The 26,463-nt window shown below is 40.4% G+C and overlaps 1 protein-coding gene across 4 annotated transcripts in view; it reads left to right on the top strand.

Moving 5' to 3' along the window:
* The window catches only part of SRGAP2 (SLIT-ROBO Rho GTPase activating protein 2), a 238,064-nt gene that overhangs the window by 109,165 nt on the left and 102,436 nt on the right, over positions 1-26,463 (top strand). For all 4 annotated transcript variants that reach the window (XM_079929684.1, XM_079929686.1, XM_079929685.1 and 1 more), the window contains exon 4: positions 12,104-12,266. In XM_079929684.1, the coding sequence (XP_079785810.1) occupies positions 12,104-12,266 (163 nt within the window). The remainder of the gene's footprint in view (positions 1-12,103; positions 12,267-26,463) is intronic.

A 26,463-nucleotide genomic window follows, 5' to 3' on the forward strand; every position in this document is an offset into this window, starting at 1 on the left:
GTTTATCAGTAGTTCATGTAATATGCTTGATGTAGGACCTTTGGATGAGCTCCATCTGGTCCCTCAGAGGTGAAGCCTCAGGGCACTGCTCATTGACACATGAACTTGTAGAATTTTCAGCCCTGTTTGCTAACTCCCAGTTCTGATGGGTCTGCTGCTTCTCCTCCTTGGCCTTCTTCACTCAGATGCCCTGGCCTCTCTAATAGCTCTTTTGCATCATCTCTGACCTGGACATTTTCTCCTCTCTGTCTGGGGATGGCTTCCAGATTCCCCTTCCTCTGCCCCATTTAACCCTCTTTCCACACACTCATTTTATTTCTCTCCTTCCTCCAGACACATATAACATGGTCAGCGCTGCTGATTCCAGCTGTTCTGAATCTTGCCTACAGCTTAAGTTCAAAAACAGATGGACCCAAAGCATCCTAGATGCTGTGCCAATATCCACCACATGAAAACAAATTACTGAAAAGCATCAGGGAATTTTAGAATAGTTTTGAGGTTTGAGTCTCTGTCTTCTCAGTGGTCCTCCCTGCCTGCTCCCCCATCTCCCCCTGCCCCCTCCCATGTTATATCTTGCCACCCTTCCGTCTCTTCTCCATATGCCTCGTTTGGCAAGGGCTGGTTTCTAAAACCTTAGCCCCTGTGTTCACCCTCTCTATATGCAGATAGCTCTAACCATTGGAATGAGACTGTGTTGACAATCAGGCTGGGTTGTTGCTCTTTTTCTAATTGTTTTTGCCCTTTTTGAATCTTCCATCAAGGACTAAGGAATTTCTGTCCTTTTGGTCACGTAGAGAAAGTGAGGCTGCGTCTCTCTGTCTTTAAATGTGGGTATTGACAGGTCAGAGAAGTCGCTAACTTGGGAATAAAGTATATGTTCCTCTAATGACCTTATCAATAGGGGTGCACAGTGGTGCCAGTCCCACAGGCTGCCCCTGCGTATTCTAGACAGGGAGCGTGTTCCTCAAGTAGCAGTGACATTGTGCCCACACCGTCGCTTTCAGAATCCTTATTCTTGGAATTTGCCATCAGCTTTCTCCTAGTGTTCTGTAGAACATTGTTTAACTTCAACATTTCTAGTCACCCTAAACATAAGGGGAAGGGGATCAGCATGGTGGAGCCACATATCTTACAGGTGCATCTTGCAGACACTGGCTGTCGTTTACAGAGCATCAGGAGAAAGCTGTTGGCATAGTCCAGTAATATCAGGCATCTACTGTGACCAGAGTATTAGACCCTGTAGGAAATGTCCCCAAGAGAAGTCCTCAGGGACCCCTGACTCATGCAAAGTAAGATGTGTATGTACATAACATCCTCCTCCCTCCCTCCCTCCCTCTATCCCTCACTCCCTCCCTTCTTTCCTTTCTCCCTCTTTCTCTCCCTTCTTTCGAGGTGAATACTTTGAAGAAATCCTCAGATTCTCAAAAGGGTCTGGGGTGTGTAATCACCCCCCCAAATATCTTATATTGCAAGCTGGAATACAGACATATGTATATTTTAAAATAAATAACTAACAACAACATTTTTGTAAAACAAAACCTAGGTATCTTTGCTCTATGTGATGTACTCTGATATTTTCCACTTTGTTCTGTGTTATTCTGTTCCATTGTTTTCTGTTTCATTTTCTGAAAAATGCTAGCTGGTTACCCGCTAAGTTGACTTTTTTTAACCCCACTAATGGGTTGTATCCCCCAGTTTGAAAAACATTGCTTTTAAGAACATTGGTTCTTAAAATTTTGGTGTGCATAAAATAACCTGGGATGGGTATTTAAAATGCAGACTCTTGAGCCTCACTCCACTTGTAGCAAATCAGAATCTCTGGCAAGAGGGGCACAGGAATCCAGATTTTAAACAAGCACTACAGGTGATTCTGATGCAAGGTGAGTTGGGGTCCTGAACACTCACACTTAGAGAAACTACTCTCTTATGGACTTAGGAGTGTGGCTGCTCAAGGCTTCAGGTCACATACTTGCCTGGAGATGGTAGATATTAGTGAGAATCACCTGAATCCAGACTGAGAATTTTCCCCTTACAGAGTGATCCTGGTCACCCACACTCATTCCTGGACCTTGCTGTCCTTTGATCGTCCTCTTTTCCTGATATCTGTTTTGGCCCTCATGAAGGCAGAGAGGGAGTTAACTGAGGCCACAGAATAGGGAGCGAAGGAACTGAAGGGTCATTTTACAGAGTGGCTGGGGTGTGGCTCAGCCCTCCAGTAGGTGACCACAGCCAATCCCAAATTAGAATTGGGTGGGATTCAAAACTACTTTTCCTATTCACTTGCCTTTCATGTGTAACCACATGCAGTGTGTCAACATGCTTCCCGGCGCCATTAGGCACCAGCAGTTTTGCTCTCTCTGGGTTCATGGACCCTTGGTATTCCTGTTATGTGTTGTCTTAGAATAGCTCTGTGCTCTGGGGCTTGGGCAGCTGAGCATTGCCCATTAACTCTTTCAGCACCAGTGCTTTATAGATGCTAAGAGCATCTTAGTTGAAATAGAGCAACAACCACAATAAAATAAGAAAATGATTGCTAGTCAAGACACCTGGTTCCTTGCCTTGTTCTGCCATTATCTCTGTGACTCCAGGCTCCCTGAGCCTCAGTTTCCTCACTTAGAAAATGACAAGTTTGTTCTAGACTCTAGACCATCTTGAAAGGCCCTTCTAGCTCTGAAATACCAGGATACTATTTTTTTTAATTAATAAATTATATTTATTTTTGGCTGTGTTGGGTCTTCGTTGCTGTGTGTGCGCTTTCTCTAGTTGCCACGAGTGGGGTCTACTCTTCGTTGCGGTGCGCAGGCCTCTCATTGCAGTGGCTTCTCTTTTTGCAGAGCACGGGCTCTAGGGCACACAGGCTTCAGTAGTTGTGGCACATGGGCTCAGTAGTTGTGGCTCGTGGGCTCTAGAGCGCAGGCTCAGTAGTTGTGGCGCACAGGCTTAGTTGCTCCACGGCATGTGGGATCTTCCCAGACCAGGGCTCGAACCCGTGTCCCCTGCATTGGCAGGCGGATTCTTAACCACTGCACCACCAGGGAAGCCCAGGATTCTGTTTTTTATACCCTCTGGTGTTTCTCTTTGCACTTTAAAAGTCTTCCCTTTAAAGCCTCTCCTAGGTCTCCTCTCCACAGGAGATTCACTGAGGTTGGGAATTTCCAGAGAACCAGATGATAAATTAATAGCAACAACATGTTTTCCTATTTAGTGCACGGACAAAGTATGAAATTGATAAAGCAAGTTCATTGCAACTTGGGTAATAAGGCCTGGGAATTTGGGGACATGTTTGTCTTTTTAGACATGACTCTAGCTACTTTGTTTTGTGTGTGTAAATACATTGTATGGACTGCCAAGTAATAACATAGCTATAACAATAATAACACATGATGACGATACTGATATGTAGGTGTAGAACATTTTATGATTTTTTTTTATGGACATTACCTCATGTGATTTGATATTCATAATAGCCATGTGAGTTGGGCAGGGCAGGTCTGCTGTCCCCATTTATTTTTTTTTAAGTAGATGAAGAAATGTTGAGGTCCAGAGTGCATCTGTGACTTATCCAAGATTACCTGGCCAGCAAGTGGCAGAATTAAGACTAGACTATAGGTCGTAAGCATGGTTCAGAGTGCTTTCCACAGAATACCACCTTGCTGAGATGGGGTATCATTGTTCATCCAGAGTCCTTATAGACCAGTAGAACTCAGTAACCGACTAACCTGGAAATTGACCAAGGCGTCTTTTACTCCACCCGTCCCTTTAAAATTTTGCCAGCAAAGTGTCGGCATGGTTAATAATATGCTGTAATTTACAGCACACAAACCAGTGGGTGAACAAATTCAGTCACTCAGCAGCCTCCCAGATTCATGCTGCAGTAGTTGATTAGGCAAGATTAATGGAGGCCGAAGATATTAACTATTCATTAAATGAATTGTCTTACTGTGCTCTACATTTAACAGGATTTCTGTGGCTGTGATATCTGTCATTAGTGGATAATGATTAACTACCCACCCATTGTTGGTGATAGACGTTCATCGAGTATTCCAAACTATCCCCTGTCCTCAAGAGGCTTCCTTCCAGTAAGCAAGATAAATATCAAAATAACACATGAGAACTGATAATGATGCAGGCCGCAGACCTGATGACTATTTAGACTTCATTCCATGTAGCTCTATAGTTTCACAGAACCAAATCATTTTACTTTATTTCTCCTTTCTCATTGTTATCATGAGCCAAGTAAGGAAACATATTGTCTCATTAACGGGTATTCTGGAGGGGGAGGTCTGAATCTTAGGGATACCCTTTCTTCTCAAGTGGCTTGTTGGTACTTGACATGCTAAAGGACCATTTGCCAGGCAAGAGGAGTTACTGGCTGTAGATCAAGCTTCTCCACTCCTGCCTGGTGCCTGAGAGATGCTTGCTCCCAAGGTAGTGGTTACTGCTTTGAAGATGTGTGTGGATTTCTGAGTGACATCATTCCAGTTTGGCACAAACAGGTATTTATTTTTCTAGAATGAACTACCAGGAGTAAGCCAAACTATCTGTCTCAGTCATCTCCCAAAATTTCATTCATTAAAAAAATCTGCTAACACATCTGCATGTATTTTTTTCTCTCTGTGTGTTTGTCATGTGCTATAATTACTTATGGGGTTTCTGGTGACATCTTAATTAACTACAGAAGAAAAAACTGAAGATATAACTGTAGAGTTGTTTGCAGGTTATTCTATGGAATATGTGGATCTAACTTAATGTAGATGGTTATAAAATCTTTTTAAACTGAGAAACATATATGACTCTTTTGTTCCTTGGTCATCAATCACATGTCTTTTGCTCTTGCTATGATATTTCATTTTAATTAAGTGAATTAGTCAGCTCAGACTTTTGAAAGATCACAGCCTATTTGGGGGGGTGGTTGACAGGGGAAATTTTAATACATAAGTAAATTTCTAGGCCCTTAGTTCTATGGATCATATTGGCATAGTTTTTGTTCTCCAGCATTTTGGTTGTACTCAGAGTACACAAGGAGGGTTTAGTAACCTCTTTGTTTGTACCTCCCTATAGTTCTGAGAATGCTAGTGGCAGGACACGGGATATAAATGAAGGGAAGGACCCAGGTCTGCGGAAGCCATGAATGGGCTGGTGGGAAGGTAGATCTTCTAAGTCAGCCAAATCAGGGTTTCATGATGGGCCATCCAAGCCAGTGTACACTCAAGCATCAAGACTGGGGTAGGATGTGGGTTATAGCTAATCGACAGTTTAGGAGCAGGAAAGTCATATCTTGGATCCAGGAGGTCTGTAAACATGGGAGAAGCAGGTCAGAAGCAAGAATTTTGCTCCCTTTAACCCTCGTGCCCAGAACAGTGCCTGGCACATAGTGGTGCTCAATCAGTATTTGTTGAATGAATGAACGAAATAAGACTTTAGAGATCGGGGACTCAGAGAAGAAGGCTGGACAATAAGCTGTCAGAAATCTAGGCAAGAAATTGGGATGGAAAAGCTTCAAATCTTGTGTCGACCCTGGCCCCCCGCCCCCACTAAACCAAGTCTCTTCTCACGGGGTCCACAGAGCTGTCTTGAGTGAGCCTCTAACCTTCTCTCGCCATGAACATGGGATGGGGTGGGGGGTGCTTGAAGGGCAGGCCAAGTCTCTCACCTGACATAAATTGATGGAGATATTTCCATTTCGCTTCTACAATGGCTCAGATTTGGGAACCACTCCCAGTTCTCTGACCTGACTCAGAGGAACCTTGGCCCTACAGTCATTCAGGAAATAGTCATTAAGATGTCAGACACGTGCTAGTCCAGTTCTCAACTTCAAAGCAGATTCCTAAGCTCCCGGATCTTGAATATGCCATTATCCCAAGGGTGTGGCTGGGCTCCTTGGAACTAATCCAGAGCCACAAGAATTCCATTTCCATACAGCTCTTCCCCCAAATCTGATTATAGGGGACAGTTTAGACTATTTTGAGTAAGGTGGGTACACCACTGCTTGAATCCTTTCTAATCATCTGTCTAGGCTACTGAAGACAATTTGTGGTATTAACTTGTCCCTGAAAATTTGAAAGCTGGTTTCTCCATACATAGAATATACATTTTTTTGCCTTTGGCCCTTTTTTCTTTCTGTCTCTGAACTCTCCTACTCTGATCTCATTGCTGGCAAAACTGAAGCTGTAGCTGTGATAAGCCCAGGGAAGTGTGCCTGCCCCCTCCCTGCCTGCCCGCCTGCCTATCTTTGAAAGATACCTCCAGGCTGCCACTGTACCACTGGGTCACCCAACCAGCAGCAACTATTATAGGCAGAATCTTTTTCAAGTCAGTTCTCACCTTGGTGATTTTTTTCCCCTCCTTCTTTTAACACCTTCCGCAGCAAATCCCAACCATCCTCTGGCTTATCTGGGTCAGCAAGGGTCTGATTTTATGCATGGCACTGTCAAGCCATAAATCCGCTGCGGCTTTGCCTCTCTATCCAGCCGGTCTGCTTCTGTCAGCATCAGCAAAATGCATAATAGAAAAAGTAAGCCAGAAAGGCTAATAACACTCATCTGAATAAAGTAATCTCTTTGGCTGCCTCAGTTCACTTCATTTTAATCAAGGTACCAGGCAGGAATTTAGGTTTAAAAATCTAGCCTCCTCCTGGTCACTAGTTTCCTGTCCAACTATCACTAAATGATCCCTTTTATTTTTTTTTATCCTCCTCATAGTTGGGTACTCAATAATCTATATTGAATGATGTATTTGTTTAACTCATCTGGGTGTTTGTAGACCCTCACATGTATGTCTGTTTTTAAAAGTGAGAAACCGCATTCTTCTTAGATGTATTGACATTTGCCATATTTATATACAGACTGACAGGTTTGATAGGAATGTTGGGAAAGGGGTCTCGGTGGAAGCTGCAGAAGCATCTAGGGTTCTGGCAATCTGGGCTCCCTTTGGCTTCTTTCCTGTCTACCTCAGCACAGTTTCCTGTGTGGAACGCAGGACTGATCCTTCCACCTTGCCCCTTGGCAGAAGGACAGTGGAAGATTAAATTCTGCTCTCCTGTTGGTATCTCCCTCATGTCTTCCCAGAGACTTACAGCTGCTTGCTTAATTGCCTGTTGCTGCGGTCTGATCCCAACCATTATTTGCTGAGGGCTGTGCATTTGCAGCAGGCTGAGCTCTTGGCCCTGACCCAGGGCCGGGTGAGGAGCATGTTGGAAATCGATGAATGCTGAATCCTAGTTTGTTTGGAAATAAAAATAATAATACTTCTTCACATTTGTATAGTGCTTTACATTTGAGCCACACAACAGCCCCATGAGGTGGGCGAGTCAGAGACCATTGGCCCAAAAGGAAACGTACCTCAGTAGAACAATGCAGAAGCTCAAGCCATCCGGTAATGCCAGGCTTGTGTCATGCAGCCCATCTGCAGAGCTGTGAACATAGTCATCATTAATTAAATGGCACCTTAGGCCAGGAGAGCGTGCTGGATTTTACAGTCATGCTTTGAAGATCTTTGGGGAGCTAGATGTACAACAACAGGACATGTATCCATTTTATAGATGAGACAACTGAAACTGAACAGAGGGGAGATGGAAAAAAGGGAAGTGTTCTGTCAAGGCCAATTTGGACCTTTATGGAGTTAGCTCTTCACCTTAGGTATTTTATTATTTATTTATTTATTTAGTAGTACACGGGCCTCTCACTGTTGCGGCCTCTCCTGTTGCGGAGCACAGGCTCCGGACGCGCAGGCTCAGCGGCCATGGCTCATGGGCCCAGCCGCTCGGTGGCATGTGGGATCTTCCCGGACCGGGGCACGAACCCGTGTCCCCTGCATCAGCAGGCGGACTCTCAACCACTGCGCCACCAGGGAAGCCCCGGGTTTAGCTCTTTTAGATCATTTACAATGATCATTCTGTGGATGCATAGTTGGCTCGTGACTTTCTGAGCCTCCTTTTTCTCCTGGTTTTTTTTTGACTCCAGAGTCATTCCCTCTCAATTACAGTATTACGTTTTCTTGATCTTCCTCCTGAAAAAATGTTTAAGTAATAAAAATACTTCTGGATATTTTGTCTGCTTTTTAGGGATTAGTGTTTGAGGAGGTTTGCAGCTGTTCAGCACATGCCTAAGGGATGCAGACCCTTTTCTTTAAATGCCTAAGTATCACACAACCTAAGACTCTGTGGGTGGGGGAAGTAAGGAAACTGTACAAACAAATGATAGATGGAAAAGATATAAAGACAAATTTCAATCTCCTGACCAAACGAAGCTCTCTTGGCTCTAGCAGCCCCAAATAAAATCAGGCTGCAAAGCTGCTGAAGCAGGAAACCACTCTCGCAGAACCTTAATTTGCTCCCTATGAAATCACGTCTCGTTGACTTGCTCATTTTCCAGCCTGAAGTGTGTTTCGCCTTTGTTCACGGTGGCTGGGAAAATTGCCTCTACAGTGGAATTGTGTTCCCCTCCTACTGCATGCCCCACACCTCTCCTTCCCCACCACTATCCCAAAATAAATAAATGAATTAATTAAGACACCTCCGTTGGAAGGAGAAATAAGTCTGAGAAAGCATACAAACTCAAAGAGCCCAAAATATTGTATGAAAACTACAGTAATCGTAAAAAACTGGGAAACCCTGGGAGAAACAGACAACAGAGTCTAGTACTTTCTTTTAGGGCCATAGACTCCTTTTTTAAATTGAAAATCTTACATAGAACTCCCATATATGCAACAGATCAAAGCAGTGTTTCATAGGTGTAAATCTACTTTTAAAGTGCCAATTTATAAAGAGTACTTATTACAGAGTTAATCAGTAGAAACAATGAGGCTGGGTTTATGAACCCAGATTATGAATCAGAGTTGCAGTTTTATATCAGTTTCAGCATCCAAGTTATTTCAGGTTCTGGTTTGGGTTGCTCGATATCAAGAAATCCCGACTCATGCAGACTAGTTGTCATAATCTTGAGATAGTTTTAAATTGATTTAGATGCTTGAAAAAGAAGGGTGTTTTCTGTTTTAAAGTTGAATCACTGACATTACCCAGAAGCTATTCCTATTCTCCTTCATCAATATTAATTGGATAAATGGAAATGTATAATAAGCTTTATAACAACTGATAATGAAATGAGATGATATTGAGCGTGTATATCCTTACTACCCAACTGTGGTCTACCATGAACTCAGCATAGGCCCCTAAGCCTTCTGTGGCACGTAATTGAACTTGGCCACTGTGTCTCAAATCATGTGCTCACCTGAACAGCTTTACTCAAGGAGGCACACAGGTTGAATTCAAAACTAAACCTGTGCAGAGCAGCATACATTCTGATCGATAACATGTTTTCCAGCAGTCTGGATACACGCATTGATTCTTTATTCCAAAGCTTGCATATAACAAAGCTCACCTCAGCAGCCCATGAGACATTGTGGTGGTATCTACTGCAGGGAAACTGGGTCCTGCGTCCTTTACATATTTCAGTGGGGGTTGTTCATTTGAATGGGTATATTACAGTTGTTTGAAACTGAAATATGATTCTCTGTAACTCCAGCATTTCTCAGAACACATTTTAAAGCTGCTGCGCCCTGAAACTAATAATGGCTGTCCCACCACATGCTGTAAGAATGGAAATAAATACATGTGGTAAAAGTTTTTGTAGCACCTTAGAAATTTTTAATAAATATATATTTATGAATGTTAAGTGATAAGGCATTTTAAAAGAGTCCCACTTCTGCCCATCCTTCTTAACTCATCTTTGTTTACTCAAGGGTCCCCTTGGTATTTATGCTCTGCATCACCTTGCATGGTATTGAACCGGTTTTGCCTCTCCTGCCTCACTTGTGATCTGATCTGTGATGTACATTGGTGAGCTAGGAGGCCCCTTGTTCATACCTTTAACCTTTTGTTATATTATAGGTCTTTCTTTGTCTCCCACACTGTACTGTGACATCAGCACTTTTATAACCACTAAAGCTCCTACTACTGTACTTTGTTCATTTAAGATACAAGTGTTTATATATTTATAAAATTGAATTGTAGTATGTTTTTATGTGTGTAAAGCACTCTAGGAGAAGAACAAAGAGGCACCACCAACCCACATTCATCTGCAAGAAACAGATTGAAACCATTTGTAAAGTTAAGGTCATGGGAGATCTGCCCTTTTAAAAAGCAAGTGTAATTGCCTGGTATATCCCATGCTTACTGAGGACATGGATATCTTGCCACCCCCCAAAAATTAGATTACGTAGGATTTTGTAACTGAGACTGATTTGGAATCAGTTTGAAAGTTTTCTTGCAGTGGAAATATCAAATATTGCTGAATGCTTGTGCGCAGGTCTCACCATTTTGAGTTTAGGATTGTTTCCTATTTACCTTTTTTTTCCCCCAGATGCTAGAAATTTTGAAAGGAGCGGACTAATTACATGTATCTCTCTCTCTTAGCTAGTATATATTTTTAATTTCCATAGAAATCTTTTAATTTCCCTAGAAAGGTAAGTGGATACAATTGTTCCCACAGTGGTCAGCACATACATGTTAGGGATTTTGACCACAGAAGTGTGGTGCCTGGGGCAGCGGGTCGGGGAGGAGTGCAGTTATAGAACAGTTTCAATTTGGACTCTAATATTCATTCGTTTGAAACAGCCTGTTGGTGCTGGTCAGACAGATATTTTGATTTAATGGTGTGTTCAGAAGCCAGAATAGGTGTGGCGGGATTATTTGTTAATAGTTACCTTACGACTGAACTGAAAGAGCCCTTCTAAGTTGAACTCCATGCTCTACAAGTCACAGGTGCCTGGCAGCAGGAAGGGAAGTGGTGCAGACTTGCTAACCAAGCCACTCTCAGCTCACTTTCTTTGCATTAAGAGTGTGTCTGTAGGGAGGGGAGAGGGGAAACGGGAACAAACTGGTTGTGATACTTTGCAGTGATTACAAGCATTCTCTTTTCAATTACAGGGCTTGTTCTTGAATGCCAGCATTGCCACTTTTTAGCTATGTGACCTTGAACAAGATATTTAACCTTTCTTAGTCCAACTTTCCTCATCTGCTGAATGTGGTTGATAACCCCCACTTCATCAAGTTTTGTAGAGTTCAAGTTAAACAACATGAGTATAGGGCCCAGACATGGGCCAAGTATACAGTAAGCGCTTGATAAATAACCCCTACCTTCTGTTTCTCTCCTTTAAGAAGTCCAACTTGCAGATGTAAAACTTTGTGTTGCTTAAATTAGTGCTGTGAGCTGATTATGTAAGTAATCAATAATTCTTTTGGATCACAGCGATTTCAGTAGAAATGAACATCTAGGTTTGGTGCTTTACTGTTCCACTCAGGTTGTAGACATCTTTGGAACACATGTGTTCAGATACGGTTTATGCTCTTGGTTGTATGGGACATAGAAAATGGCTCAATCAATGAAATCTAACCTCTGTAGATGCGTTCTGTGAGGCTGAAGAGTTTTCGGTGACCTTTTTATGGCAAATGCCTCCACAGTTGTCTTCATTGAATCCTATGAGAGATGAATGTGTGGGGATTTATTTAGTCTGTAGTGTAGATTTTTGTCTAGAGACTAACTTTTCCCTCTAATCCTAGACAAAAACCAAATGATTTAGTGGTTGAAGTCATGGAATTTGGAGTTAGACCTCCTAGAATCATTCTAGTCAGCACAGAACTGTGGTTCTGGTCCCTGACTCCCTCTTACTGTCTCTGTGACTCCTTACTAGCTGTGGGCAAGTGACAACCTCTCTGAGTGTTTTTTTTTTTTTAATTAGTAAAATGGAGATAATGGTAGTTCTTTTTTGACAACAAAATGATGGAGCTTAGATGAGATAATGCATATAAAGATTTTACCAAGTTTCTAGAACATAATAGATGCTCAACAGATAATCCTGCTTCTTCTAATCCTCTTTCCCTCTTCCTCTCTCCTCCTTCCCCTTTCATTATTCTTATTTTCTCCCTTTTTCCTCCACTGAGTTTTTAGAAAAAGAGAAAACTAGAGGTGCAATTTCAGGAAAGACATCTTTATTTCTGGTTGGGCTCTGATTGCTGCGATTTTGTGACATGGACTGTAGTCATAGATGTTGGCCCTGCCTGCTTACCAACACTGATTTTTTTTTTTTTTCTTGCTGTTTCTCGCAGGAAGGATCAAAATGTTCTCTCTCCAGTCAACTGCTGGAATCTCCTCTTAAACCAGGTGAAGCGGGAGAGCAGGGACCACACCACCCTGAGTGACATCTACCTGAATAATATCATTCCTCGATTTGTCCAAGTCAGTGAGGACTCAGGAAGACTCTTTAAAAAGGTAAATAGCTATTTCTAGTCAAAGACACAGTCTTGTAAATAAAAGAAAGAATATCTTATTGGCCCACTTAAAAGGCTTTCCATGGGTCTTGCCCTGCCATGTACTTATGGAGAAAAAATTTGAATTGGCTCTTTTTCTTCCTTTCTGAGTTGAATTTATAGTAGCCCTGAGAAAGTAACCATTTGCAAGGTACAACCCCAGGACTGGCAGCATAATTCATAATTTGCGTATATTAATAATGACTGTGTTTGGTTGATTTCCTAAGTGGTTTGTGAAGCTGTTGAGATGTGGAAACCTTCTGTGTCATTTCATGATTTATTCTTCTAGTTCATTTAGAAAATCCATGTATGTTTATGTTTTTGGTTTAGTTCTCTTTCCAAGTTCTCATCTTGGCCAAGGTGAACTCATGAATTTGGTTATTCTTATCATGACGTATCTTTGTCTTTGGGTCCCTGAATGCTTTCTTCCTCTTTTTTTTTGGTACCCCAGGTGGAATTCAAACCCATCCCTGAATGCTTTCTGAAGCTCAGTTGTTTGTCACAAATCCTTGGGTGTATGTCGAAAAATTTGACTAAGGAAAAACTCAAAATTTATTGTGATAATCTTAAGAAATTTATACCAAATTCACCTTACCTGTCAGTAGTGGAACTAGCCTTTTGGAAACCCAAGAAGCTCTTTTCTAAGCTATCTCAACCTGAGCTCTTAATGGAGTCATTTATTTATGACTTTTGGTTACAAATGGTGGCAAAAGCCCCAACCATTGTACATGATATACCATGTCCAACATTCAAGCTCTGACATCCCCAGAAGACTTTTTAGAAGGTGAATAATCTTCCCACAATTGGTATGTAAAAAGAGGATATATAGAGGGCTATCATTGATTTCATATATAGGGAATTCACTGGTTCGCAGTTGACAAAATCCAGTGTTAAAATTTGATGCTGGGAGAGAATAGACTTCAGTAAATAGGACTGTGGTCGATAGTAGCCTTAGTTCTTCGTCAGTTTTCTAATTCTTAACATTAGGAAGTATACAGATCTCAGTACGTCTGGAATTAGAACACAATTTCTTCTGTTTATACCAGCATGAAAAAAGAACTGCTTTAGAATCGTCCATCTACATAGTTGCATCTGTGAAGGGGCTTTCCCTGTGTCTTACAGACAGGATATTAAGGGTACAATCATCTCAGAATGAAAAGAAGGAAGAGAAAGATAACTCCTTACAGAGCTCACTAGCTATTTTTAGTGGCCCGGCTGTGCTCTCGTTGGGGCCATACTTGGTTTAGGGGTGAGGGTACTTTTCACCGTGTCCTCATGCTTCCCAGCATCTGCTCTAGCTTGCTTTTCATTAACTTGAATCATTCTGCAACACTTGGTGATGTTGTATGTGACTAAAATTAATGACTATAGTTAATAATACTGTATTGAATACTGGAACTATGATAAGAGAGTAGATTTCAGGGGCTCTTTTCACACACACAAAAAAGGTAACTATGAGAGGAGATGATATATTAATTATATTGACTGTAGTAATCATTTCACTGTGTATGTGTGTATCAACTCATCTTGTTGTACACCTGAAATATATACAATCTTTATTTTTAAAAAACATATTTTTAAACCTATTTAGGTGGAACCTTGACAGTGATCAGATACCACTTCTCTACGATCCTGACAGCCACTTAGACTATCTTGAGAAGAAAAGGGGTTGATGGATAGTTCCCTCCTCCATTTTCTCTGTTCATCTGAGAAAAACTTTTATGAGACATTTTCAGCTATCTAGACTTCACCCAATCTCTCAGGTCCCTTTTCTCCCAGCTTCAGAAAGTTAGAGAAGAACCAAGCAGAGAGAGTTTTATAACCCCTCCAGATCTCAGAGATGTTTATGCCAAAGGCAGCCAGCTATCAAAGACATGTTCCTGGTTCCTCAAATGCCATTCACATTTCACAAAAAGCCTAAGTGCATGGCATGTATATAAGACATGGTGTATATCCCTACCCACTCATGAATGATATTCCTAGCTGTGGTCTAAGCATTGACCTCCTTAAGCCGTGCATTTCTATGCTGAGGGTGTAAGGAAGGATTTCTAATTAATCACAGGACTGTTTATATATTACATTTCGTTGAAGAAAAGTACATGTATCATAGGCTTACAGCTAAATGCATTTTTACAAACTGAGCACACGTGGTAACCATCTCCCAGATCAAGAAACAGAATATTTCAGTACCCCCAGAAGTCCCCTCATGCTCCCTTCTAGTCACTGGGGTGTTGGGAGGGGTGGTCCCAACACCCAAGGACAACATCAGTCCAGGCTGTCCACAGCAGAGATTAGTTTTCTTTGGTTTCATACTTTATATAAATAGAATCATGCAGTGTGTACTCTTTTGTGTCTGGTTTCTCTCATTCATTATTGTATTTGTGAGATTTGTTCATATGGTTGTATGTTGTTACGGATCATAGGATTTTCTCTTGATCATTATAACTTTTCATCAGTTAAATTATAGCTGATAAGAGATATCCGTAGGATTGTCGAATAGCCAATGTTTACTATCCCACAGGGTTAATAACCTCTTTTTTCTCTCCCCTGGTGTCCAATGTACGCAGAGAACTCTAAGGTAGAAGCTGGCTTGGCTGATTGTAAGAATAGGTTAATTCTTTTTGGCTGGGCGAGAGGCTCTCTGCTGTCTAGTAATGGACAAAGAAGCATTTTCTCTCCATACCTTAAATTTGCAGTCACTTTTGTTTAGAATATGTTGCACATGAAGAATTAGAATCCCACTGGTTGAGCTATAATAATCGGGTAAGAGAACTGAGGAATGTCCCTGGTCACCCTGGAAGTTATGTGAAGCTTTCTGGGGCTTACTTTATGCTATTAGAGCAGAGCCCTTCTCTAAGGGACCCTTTCCCTTCTGCTCAGCTTTGCCAGTAACTCTGAAACTCTGGACAATTACCTCTCTTTTTTATGCCTCAGTCCCCTCAAGTTTAAGGAAAAGTATTTGGGCTATACGACCTCCATGCTACCTTAGAAACCAAATACACTGTAATTGTGTGATGACAAAGGTGTCCTACACTGAGGGCTTCCTTCCAGTTGTTGGATGACCTTTGTTAAATTGTGATAGGTAAGCTACAGTCCCCAAGATAAGAGTGAACAAAAGTGGGTCTGCGTATGGAGAGGCGGCTAGCTTAAGCAATGGAAGACCACATTTCTTAAAGAATGAAGCATTGTTTCAGATTCTATTATCTATGATGGCCAGCAACCAAGAGACACCACACTGAAATCCAAATATATAAAATAAATATACCTCTTATTTTACCTGTAAATTTGGTTCCAGTAGCAAAAGGAAAACCCACATTTCTCTGGAGACACAGGCTTCCGAAAAGATACCTTTGTTTCTGGTTCAGCTATGGACACCTGTGAAAATTTACCTGCGTTTTAGTGAATTTGAACCTGCTTGTCACTGGCAAAAATCACGGGTTTTCTTCCTTAAAAAAATTTTTTTTTAATCTATAAAACTTAATGATCCTTTGGCAAAGGCTATAATCATCAAAACCAAAATTTTTGGAACCCTTATGTGCCAGGTAATATCTTAGGCACTTTGTATGCATTATCTTATTCAATCCTTACAATAAGGTGGTTATTACTATTATCCTTCTTTTATGGAGGAAGAAACTGAGGCTTAGAGAGATTAAGCAAAAAAAGAAGTGAGACTAGTATATTTGAATACAGTCATCTGGCTCTAGAACCCAAGGTTTTCCACCTACGTGTTCTATTAGGCCTCTCTAGGTGTTGTATGCAGAGTAGAGAGTACTCTGGATTTTCTTGCTCTTTTTCATTGAATTCAGATATTTCACTTAGTTACAGAATTAACCTAATCTTTTCTTTAGCACTCAACCCTTCAAAGGGTCTGGAGGTGTTAAACATCAACATTGGGTTGTTTCTCCTACCTGGTGTCTGGACAAGCAGCTGGAAGTTGAGAATGAAATAGGGCAGCATGTTTTTCTCCCCAGGGGCAGAATCTCTAGTAAGAGGGAAACAAAGACTCATTAAATATGAGAACTGACCAAAAATCTGGCTCACAGCTAACTCAGCTAATTTGGGGATGTCAGGGTGGCTGCACAATTGGCCCTTCTATGCTACTGAACCCCCTTAAGGGATGCTCCCTGCTGGCCCTCTGGTTTGTGGTTATGTCTGCTGGGACATATTTTACATGTTGCATGAAGCCCTGGTAGAGACTCCTTTAGCTAAATATAACATCTAGAGAAAGTAACCTCCTGTCCACAGCTTAGAAACAGGCCCACTTTGTCTAGGACTCCAGGGAAAATTGTGCCTGTTTGGTGCTCCTGACATCTCCTTTCATGCAATGAAAGCTCAGTCTGTCTAACCCCTGTCGGAACCAAGGTCTGGGGAAATATTATTGCTGCCACCTTCATTTGTTTAATGTGGTGACTTCAAAAATGGGGGCCAAATACTGCCAACTCTGACTCCCAGCTCCATCTCGTCTCTGTGAAAGGCATGTTCTAAAGAATTCCACCAAGAATAGAAATCATTCTTCTCACTTTCTCAGTTTAAGTTGAAATAAACTTGGGTGTGCTTTTTCCCACTGGGGAGAAGACAGTCCTGTCCTCTCCTCCTTTCACTTAGCTGGGATACCCTAAAAGTACCTCCAACCTGGCTTTTCAAGTCACTGTTTCTAGCCCTTAACAGCTGCTCACACTTAGGCTTGGAAACCAGTCAATTCAGACAGTCCTAAGACTCTGAATCGCATTCTTCTTTTTATGGTATTTCAGGTAACTGTACTCCTGTTTTACCTTTATTACCCTAAGGTTCTATGGCAGAAAGTCAGGTTAAATTGAGAAAGCTAGGTCAGATTCCCAACAGACCAGTAGTTCTCAACTTCTTCTTTGCAAGAGAGTCACTTGGGAAGTTCTTAAAAAAAAATCTTTGTGACCTTGAAGAGACAAAGATTTCTTAGGATATAGAAAGCATTAACTATAAAAGAAAAATAAAAGGTAAAATGGACTTCATCAATTCTTGGACTTTTGCTCTTGGAAAGACATTGTTAAGAAAATGAAAGATAAGCCACAGACTGGGAGAATATATTTGCAATACATAGAACTCAATAATAAGATGACAGAATACACACATTTTTTTAAATAGGCAAAAGGTTTTAATAGACACATCACTAAAGAAGATATATATAAATGGCCAATAAGCTCATGAAAAGATGCTCAGTATCATTAATCATCAGGGAAATGCAAATTAAAACTATATGGAGATATGCAACATACTCACTAGAATGGTTACAATTAAAAAGACTGACAATACCAACTGTTCAGATGGATGGAATTCTCATATGTTGCTGGTGAAAATGTAAAATGGGACAACCGCTCTGGAAAATAGTTTCGCAGTTTCTTATGAAGTTAAATATGTACTTACCATATAACCCATCAGTTCCATGTCTAGATATTTATCCAAGAGAAATAAAAGTATATATCTACACAAAGACTTGTACCTGAATATTCATAATAGCTTTTGTTGTAGGCTGAATAATGGTCCCACCCCAAAGATGTCCCTGTCCTAATCCCTAGAACCTGTGAATGTTTACTTTATCCATAAGTCTTTACACATATGATGAATTTGAGGATCTTAGGATGGGGATTTTATGCTTCGTTACCTAAGTGGGCCCTAAATGCAGTTACTAGTGTCCTTGTAAAAGGGAGGTGGAGGGAGATTACAGACAAAAGAGAAGGCCAGCCATGTGAGAGAAGCAGAGGGAAGCAAAGTCACAGAGAGAAGATGCTGGGCCACTGGCTTTGAAGATGGAGCCAAGGAATGCAGCTCTAGATGCTAGGAAAGGCAAGGAAACAGATTCTCCCTGAGAGGCTTCTAATGGAACTCAGCCCTGCTGATATCTTGGTTTTGGCCCAGTGAACTTGCTTTTGGACTTCTGACCTCCAGAACTATAAGACAATAAATGTGTGTTGTTTCAAGCCACCAAATTTGCAAAAATTTGTTATGGCTACCATAGGAAACGAATGGTAGTTAGTTTTGGCTATTTATTTATAATAATCCATCAACAGATAGGTAAGCATATTGTGGAAAATCATATTGTGTTACATCCATATATGAGCACTACTCAGCAATAGAAAGAAATGAAATGCTGATGGATACAATAATGTAGATGAACTCACAAAACATTATACTGATAAAAAGAAGCCAGACACAATGAGTACATTCTGTATGATTCCATTTATATGAAATTTTATAAAAGATAACCCTAATCTATAGTGATAGAAAGTAAATTAGTGATTGCCTTGGGGCCAGAGTGGGGATGGAGGATGACTGCCAAGGGACACAAGGGAACTGGGGGTTATGGAAATGTCATACAGTGTTCATTATGGTGGTGGTTACATAAGTGTGTGCATTTGTCACAATGTATCATAGTACATACGCAAAATGTATACGTTTTATTGTATGTAAATTATGCCTCAATAAAGTTGATTTAAAAGATAATTTAAAAAATACCACGCCAAGGCCCCACCTCAGGGCAATTGAATCATGTTCTCTGGGATAGGGCCCAGCTGATCCTTTCATATAGTCAGGGTTGAGAATCACTGCTGTAGATACTCTGGTTTCCATCTTGGGGAAACCCGAGAGCACAGCGGTACATCTGAAGCCATAAGATCCCATCTGTCTGTCTGTGAGCCATGTTTTCCCCTGCTACAGACAGTGTTGAAGCATCTAGGTCAGTTTGTCAAGGCAACCCATTATCGTTTCCCTGCTTTATTCTTGGAGGGTGAAAGAGGGTGAATCTGGCATCAGGTAAATAGTTCACACTTCAAGAATTAAGAAATGCAAGAAGGGTGCTGAGGAAGAAACATAAGAGGTTCAATTAATAGTTTTCTGCAGGGCCCTGAGGTGTTAATGTCCTTTTCCCAGGAGATCAGTCACAAGAGAATTGACATGACCAGTCAGATTTCCTTTGGCACCAAGGAAATGGCTCTGGCAGTAAAAGAGGATAAACGCGATTTGAAACTAAAAGCAGTACTTTTTGCCTACCTACCCATTTATCCCCTTTGGATAGGATTTCCTATGGAGTCTTTGAGTCCAGCTGTTTGGCATATGTGAGGGGAGAGGATGATGATTCTGCAAGGAGGCGTGTTCTATGGTGGTGTTGTCGTAACTGAGAAAAGGAGAGGAAATGACTCACGATGATGGTAGAGTTGAATGTCCCTGGTAGGTACCGTAGATTGAATCAATGGAGAGAGAATGGATTTCCGGAGTCTGTGCTCTGCCCTCTTGAGAAAGGGTTTAACTTGGAGATATCTCTGGGAGAAAGAGTAGATGATTGATTTATCCCTTCATCTCTTCTCCAGTCTACCCTACGCCCCCTCCCCCATGGATCTCAGTATCTGATATTGATTGAATTTCCTCCATGTTATAACATGGTCACTAACAGTGTTGTGTGGTGCTTTATAGACAGCTGTTCCAGTTGCCTAATTTATCTTGTTGGTAGCAAAACTCTGTTCCAGTTAATTGAGCTTTATTCTCTCATATCTGTTGGAGAGATCCCCTTTGGAAAAAAGAATAGGATGTGAAGCTGAGCTTATTTGTGTAGGGGATGGAAGCCTGCCAGCTACTTCAAAGGCATCTCTGCTGATAAGGGTCGTCAGGTTTGCCGCCAAATCCAACACTGAGGGGAGCTTTGCAGCTAGTGCTGTTTGTGGCGTTTTAGCTTTGGTTTCTGTGACACTAGGTCAGCAGCATCTGTATCCTGCCCCTTGGGGCTTCTCTCTGGGTGGTCCAGGCTTTTTTTGGACTTAGGAAGATTCAGCTAAGAGGGAATGTGTGTATCAAAGATGCCTGCTGTCTTTGGCTTAGGTTAGTTTATACGTTTGTCTCTTTGGTGTTTCAGTCCTCAGGTATCTATCTGCCTTTTCTGAAAGAGCACAAGGTGCTATATTCAGAACATTCAAAGGTGTAATGGTACTTTGATCTTTATAAATCAAGGGATGATTAAGAGTATCAGAAGAACAATTTTAAAATATGGAGTATGGAAAAGAGAGGTGCAGTGGACAGAAAACAAGTGTCCACATGCAACCTTGTACCTATTTGAGTACTACCCTAAACTAGAAAATCATGTAGTCAATAAGTATTTTAGTGAAAACTATATATACAAAATAAAACACCATTTTCAATTAAACTATATATACAGCATTATACTAGGTGCTAAAAAGCACTTAAAATCAAATTGAGGAGTAAGGTTTGCCCCCATTGAGCTTAGGGCTTTTCAGTCCACTTTTTAGTCCATTTAAATCTCCCAAAACTTTTGGTGGGAGGATGATAATAATAATACTAATAAGTAACAAGCTTTCCTCAAATGCTTACCATAAAATATTATATTCTGTAACAGAAAATAACTGTATTTTCTCTAGTCTTTTCATGTATTTTGCAAGGTTTTTTTCCCTTAACTTTTTACATAAGTGTAAGGTAGTTAGAGAGAGTGCACATATTATAAAGTTCAATGTATTTTTACAAATGGAAACAAGTATGTAATTATCACCCAGATAAAGAAAAGAATGTTACCAGTATCCCACAAGTCCCCTCTTTTGCCCCCTTCCATTCGTTATCCCCTAAAAGCCACTATCCTGACTTCTAACAGTATAAGTATTTGCTGATTTTGAAAAAAAAAAATTATATAAATGGAATTACATAATATTCTTTCAACAATTTAAATATGGCATTTTTTTCTTCCCAGGTTTTCAGTGTTTCTTATGAGAAGTCAGCTATGATTCTTATTGTTATTCCCCTGGATGTAATGTTTTGGGGACTTGGGGGGCTTCTTTTAATATTTTTTCTTTATCTTTGGTTTTCAGCAGTTTGACTATAATGAGTCTAAGTGTGATGTTCATTTTTTTTAAATTTGCTTGGATAAGTACAATATCTAAATAGTGAGGATCCATGGATAGTGGTTTTTCCTCATTTGGGAAAAATTATGGCAAATATTTTCTCTGTCCTGTTCTGTCTTCTTGCTTTGACTCCAATTGCACATTTGTTAGACTGCTTGATACAGTCCCATAGGTCACTGAGGCAAGCTCTTTTTTTTCCCCTGTGTGCTTCAGTTTAGATGATTTCTAAAATTGACCAATCCTCATTCGTTGTATCTAATCTGCTATTAACAGCATCCAATTAATTTTTTATTTCAGATTTTATATTTTTTAGCTTTATGATTTCCATCTGTTTTTTTTTTACAGTTTCCATATAACTCCTGAAATTTCCCTTCTCTTCAGCCATTATTTTTATTTATTTATTTATTTTGCGGTACGCGGGCCTCTCACTGTTGTGGCCTCTCCCTTTGTGGAGCACAGGCTCCAGACGCGCAGGCCCAGCAGCCATGGCTTACGGGCCCAGTCGCTCCGCGGCATGTGGGATCTTCCCGGACCAGGGCACAAACCCATGTCCCCTGCATGGGCAGGCAGATTCCTAACCACTGCACCACCAGGGAAGCCCCCAGCCAGTATTTTTAAAACATATTTGACAACTATTTAAAAATTCGTGTCTGCTGATTTCAACATCTACATCATCCGTGGTTCTGTTTCTATTTATTGATTTTTCTCTTGACCACAGGTCACATTTCTTTATTTTTTCACATCTACTAACTTTTTATGACATATTAGACATTGTAGGTGTCATTACTGAGACTCTAGATGTGTTTATCATCCTTTGAAGAGTGTTAAGTTTTGTTCTAATAGGCAGTTAAAATACTGGTTGATCACCTTGAGCTTGTGGAAAATTGGTTTTATGCTTTGTTAAAATGGGTCTATTTTGGTTTTGTCCTTAGTCCTGGAACATATTCTATACACATAAGGTATGACCGTTCTGGGGTTTCCATGGAAAGCCCAGGATGCTTATCAAGCCCTCTAACTTGGCAGGCTTTGAACTCCAAATTCCATCTCCCCTATAGTGGGCAGCAGCTAGGATGACCAGCAGTCCCAGTTTGCCTGGGGATGAGGAGGATGTTCCTGGGACATGAGACTTTCAGTTTTATTCATTCTACTGTTGATGACACTTGGATAAGTTTCCAGTTTGAGACTGCTATAAACATTATATTAGAAGGTTATTCTTCCCACTGCATAGCTGAAAAAAATTAAAGCTTACATTAGTAAAATACTCTTTTGTAAGACCAAGAAGAGGTGACATTGGAATTTGAACTCCCAGGCTCTTTCTAGAGCATCACCCTGCCACCTGTGTTTCAGGGTTCATAGATGGTATCCTTAAAACATAGTTACTGCCAAATCAGATTGTTGAACAAGGTCACAGTCTGAGCTTTAAGGATAATGAATTCAAAACCTGCTTTTCTCTCTCCCTGCTTCCCTCTTCCTCTCCCGTTGTCTCCCTCTCCCTTTTCTCTACCCCTCCTTCTCCCCTTCTCTTTTTTTCCTCTCTCCTCCCCCTGGCTCTCTATTCTTTTGAATAACCTTGTAAAATTTTATAGCACATGTGCATTGTAGAAATTAGAAAATATAAGAAGCAAAAATATGATAATAAAAAACCAGATTATATTACATATGCTATTTTATAATCTGTTATTTTAGTCAAGATTTCTACTTTTCCATTTCAGTAAACTTTCATCTCATCTGATACCCAGGCCATGTAAACTTTTCCCTAATTGTCCTAAAAATGTCCTTGACAACTGGTTTTTCCAATCTAGTATCTAATATACACTGGTTTTATGTCCCTTAAGTCTCCTTTAATCTAGCACTGTTCCTTTTCCATGACACTGATTTGTTGCATAGATGAGGCCAGTTGTCCTACAGATTTTCCCTCCTTCTAGATTTGTCTACTAGATTCCTTGTTTTGTTGTTTAACTTCTTCCTGTATCCTGTCTTTTCTGTAAATTAGAAGGTGGTTCTAAAGGCCAAATGTATTCACGTTATATATTTTCGACTAGAAGACAGAATAGGAGACACTGGATTCTTCATGTTGCATCACATCAGGAAATAAACCCACCAATAATGATGCCAATATTGACCCTCCAGATTAGGGTGGTGACAGTCTGAACCCTTTATTTTACAGTTACATTTTTTTCTCACATGATAAAAAAGCCTATTGTATTGTATTATGTATGGTGCTATCATACAAATTTTGGGTGCCAATTCAGTTGTCCATCTGATATTTTTAACATCAATTGATAATTCTAGACAAGTTACTTTTTACCATCTCTGTACTTCTTATACTTGACTATAAGATACCTCTCTGAGAAAAGAAGATTATTAATACAACTCATCAGGCACCGTGAAAAGAGACAGTAGTTTGTAAAAACATATTACTCCCAGGAGAAACTACAATAATGGTGTGAAAGCTGACTAGGTATCAATTGTTTATTATAAGAGTCACAGCAGGGCTTCCCTGGTGGTGCAGTGGTTGAGAGTCTGCCTGCCGATGCAGGGGACATGGGTTCGTGCCCCGGTCCAGGAAGATCCCACATGCCGCGGAGCGGCTGGGCCCATGAGCCATGGCCGCTGGGCCTGCGCGTCCGGAGCATGTGCTCCGCAACGGGAGAGGCCGCAGCAGTGAGAGGCCTGCGTACTGCAAAAAAACAAAAAGATTCACAGCAATAATAAAAATAATAATTGTAACTAATACTAAATGAGTGCTAACCATGCTAGGGACTATGCTACGTACTTTACATGTATTAACTTATTTAATCATCACAACAACGCTTTAAGATGGGTACTGGCTTTATCATCTCCATTTATAGATAAGGACATGGACAGAGGGGTTCAGCAGTTGACTGAAGGTTGTACATCTGGTTGGTAGCAGAATTGGGACTTGTAGCTAGATGGCCCCCTTCCCCTGCATCATCTCTTCACATCACTGTGCTCTGCTCCCTCACATGTAGAAAGGTGGTAGTCATCATATTGGGAAGCTAAAGGGCCAGTGCTTATGCAAGGAATTAATGACTTGTGCATTCTGCAGTAATACATTTAGGTGCTCTGCCAGGCCATGACTTCCCTTGTGCTGTTCTGATTCAGCTTCTTGCCCACCTTGTCTAGAGAGAGTAGACAGCTTTGATTTCTGCCTCCCTTCTTGCAGGACTGGCTTCTTTGGATTCTCCTATTTGTCTTTGTCAGGAGTTTTCCTTTGAATTTCTCCCTGCTTGCCTGAGCATGATTTTTAATTAAAATGTGAAAAAAAATTAAATTCTCCTTCTTTTGAGATAACATCTTCAGTTTTTCCATTCTCTTCTTCTTTCCTTAAGGTACTGGACTTTGTCTATCTTATGGTTTTTCTACCTGATCCTGCCCAGCTCTTAGCCTTTTTGTTTTTTTGTCTTTCCTTCTTTGACTCTGTGCCCCACAAATCATTTGGTTCTCTGTCCAGCTTTTCCTAGTATTTACCCAACATGAAATTTTCAGTTAGCAGCTAATTTTTATTGTCTGCACTAATTCTTGTCTTTGAGAGTCCATAGGAACTTCCTCATGTCTCAAGAGCTCTCGGAATCATCCTCTTGTTGAGCTAAGTAGTTATTGTTAAGGCCCAGGGACAAGACTGAGAAGCAAAATTTTCTGTCATTATTTTCTGTTTCCTTTGATTTGGAAGCAAACAAAAAACCCTTTAGCTTACTTTCTTTTTTCCAGTTGTAAAAGTAATACATATTCTTCCAAGACATTGTGAGGAAAACAAAACAAAAAAAAAACCCAAACAAACAAAAAAAAGAAAATAATGATTACTTAGAATTAGTATTAACATTTTGGTGTATTTCCTTCCAATCTTTTTTTCTTTGCACATTTTTCTTTAGAAAATTAAGATTATATTATATATTAAGTTTTGTGCAATTTATTTCATTTACCATTTTAAGTGAACATTTTCCCCATGTCATTGCATCCTCTTTAAAAACATTGTTTTTAATTATTAGACAGCATTCTATATGCTAGTTATCCCACAGTTCATTCCTACATTCTTTATGGTTCTTTGGCTGTGCTGTCTTGACTGTATGCTGGAACATGTTCTGGTACGACCAGAAACAATCCAGAATCTCATTGGTATCTTCTTGGAAGTCACTTGTTTGTAGGAACGTTGGATGACCTGTGCTTTCATTTGGAAGTACCCTACTTCCACTTGATATAAGGCAAGGAGAGAGGGTTTCCCCTCTTCTTCCTCTTCTGTCTTCCTCATTGTCTCCAAGTTCAGCTGGGAGTCTAGACCTCAGACCTATGGCTGACCTGGGCCCTGGCTGGCTCAGTGGAGTTCTTTTCACTACAGTAGGTTTCAGTTTTCTCATCTTTACACTGGAGAATATTACTCATACTCTCACTTTTCCTTCCCAGAATGTCACAGGAATCAGTAAAACCTGGGAAGAAAGTGCCCTGCAATTATCAAAATGCCAAGAGATAAAAAATGTTGATGAGGATATGGAGAACAGGAACCCCTCCCTATACACTGTTGGTGAGAATGTGAATTGGTATACAGGCATTATGGAAAAAAGCATGGCACGTCCTCAAAAAATTAAACTACCTTATGATCCAGCAATTCCACTCCTGAAGGAATTGAAATCAAATCCAAAGGAATTAAAATCAGCACCTGAAAAGGTATCTGCACTCCCATGTTCATGGCAGCATTATCCACAATAGCCAAGATATGAAACAACTTACATGTCCTTTGACAGATGAATGGAAAAAGAAAGTGTGATGTATATATATACACACAATAGGATATTATTCAACCATACAAAGAAGGAAATCCTGCCATTTGTGACAACATGGATAAATGGGAGGGCATTATGCTAAGTGAAATAAGCCAGGCAGATAAAGGCAAATACAGTATGGTATCACTTATATATGGAATCTTTTTAAAAAAAAAGCCAATTTCATGGAAACAGAGAGTAGAACGGTGGTCACCAGGGCCCGAGAGAGAAATAGGGTGATGTAGGTTAAAGCGCACAAATTTTCAGTTATAAGAACAAGTTCTGAGGATCTAATGTACAGCATACAGTTAATAATATAGCATGTGTACTTGAAAGTTGCTGAGAGTAGATCTTAAGCATTCTCACCACATACACACAAAGAGTTAACTGTGTGAGGTGATAGATGTGCTAATTATCTTGATCTTGGTAATCATTCTACAATGTATATATCAAATCATCACATTGTATACTTTAAATATATAGTTACGTTTGTTAATTATTCCTCAAT

The sequence above is a fragment of the Stenella coeruleoalba genome (genome assembly GCF_951394435.1).
Source record: "Stenella coeruleoalba genome assembly, chromosome: 1".
Taxonomy (NCBI): Eukaryota; Metazoa; Chordata; class Mammalia; order Artiodactyla; family Delphinidae; genus Stenella; species Stenella coeruleoalba.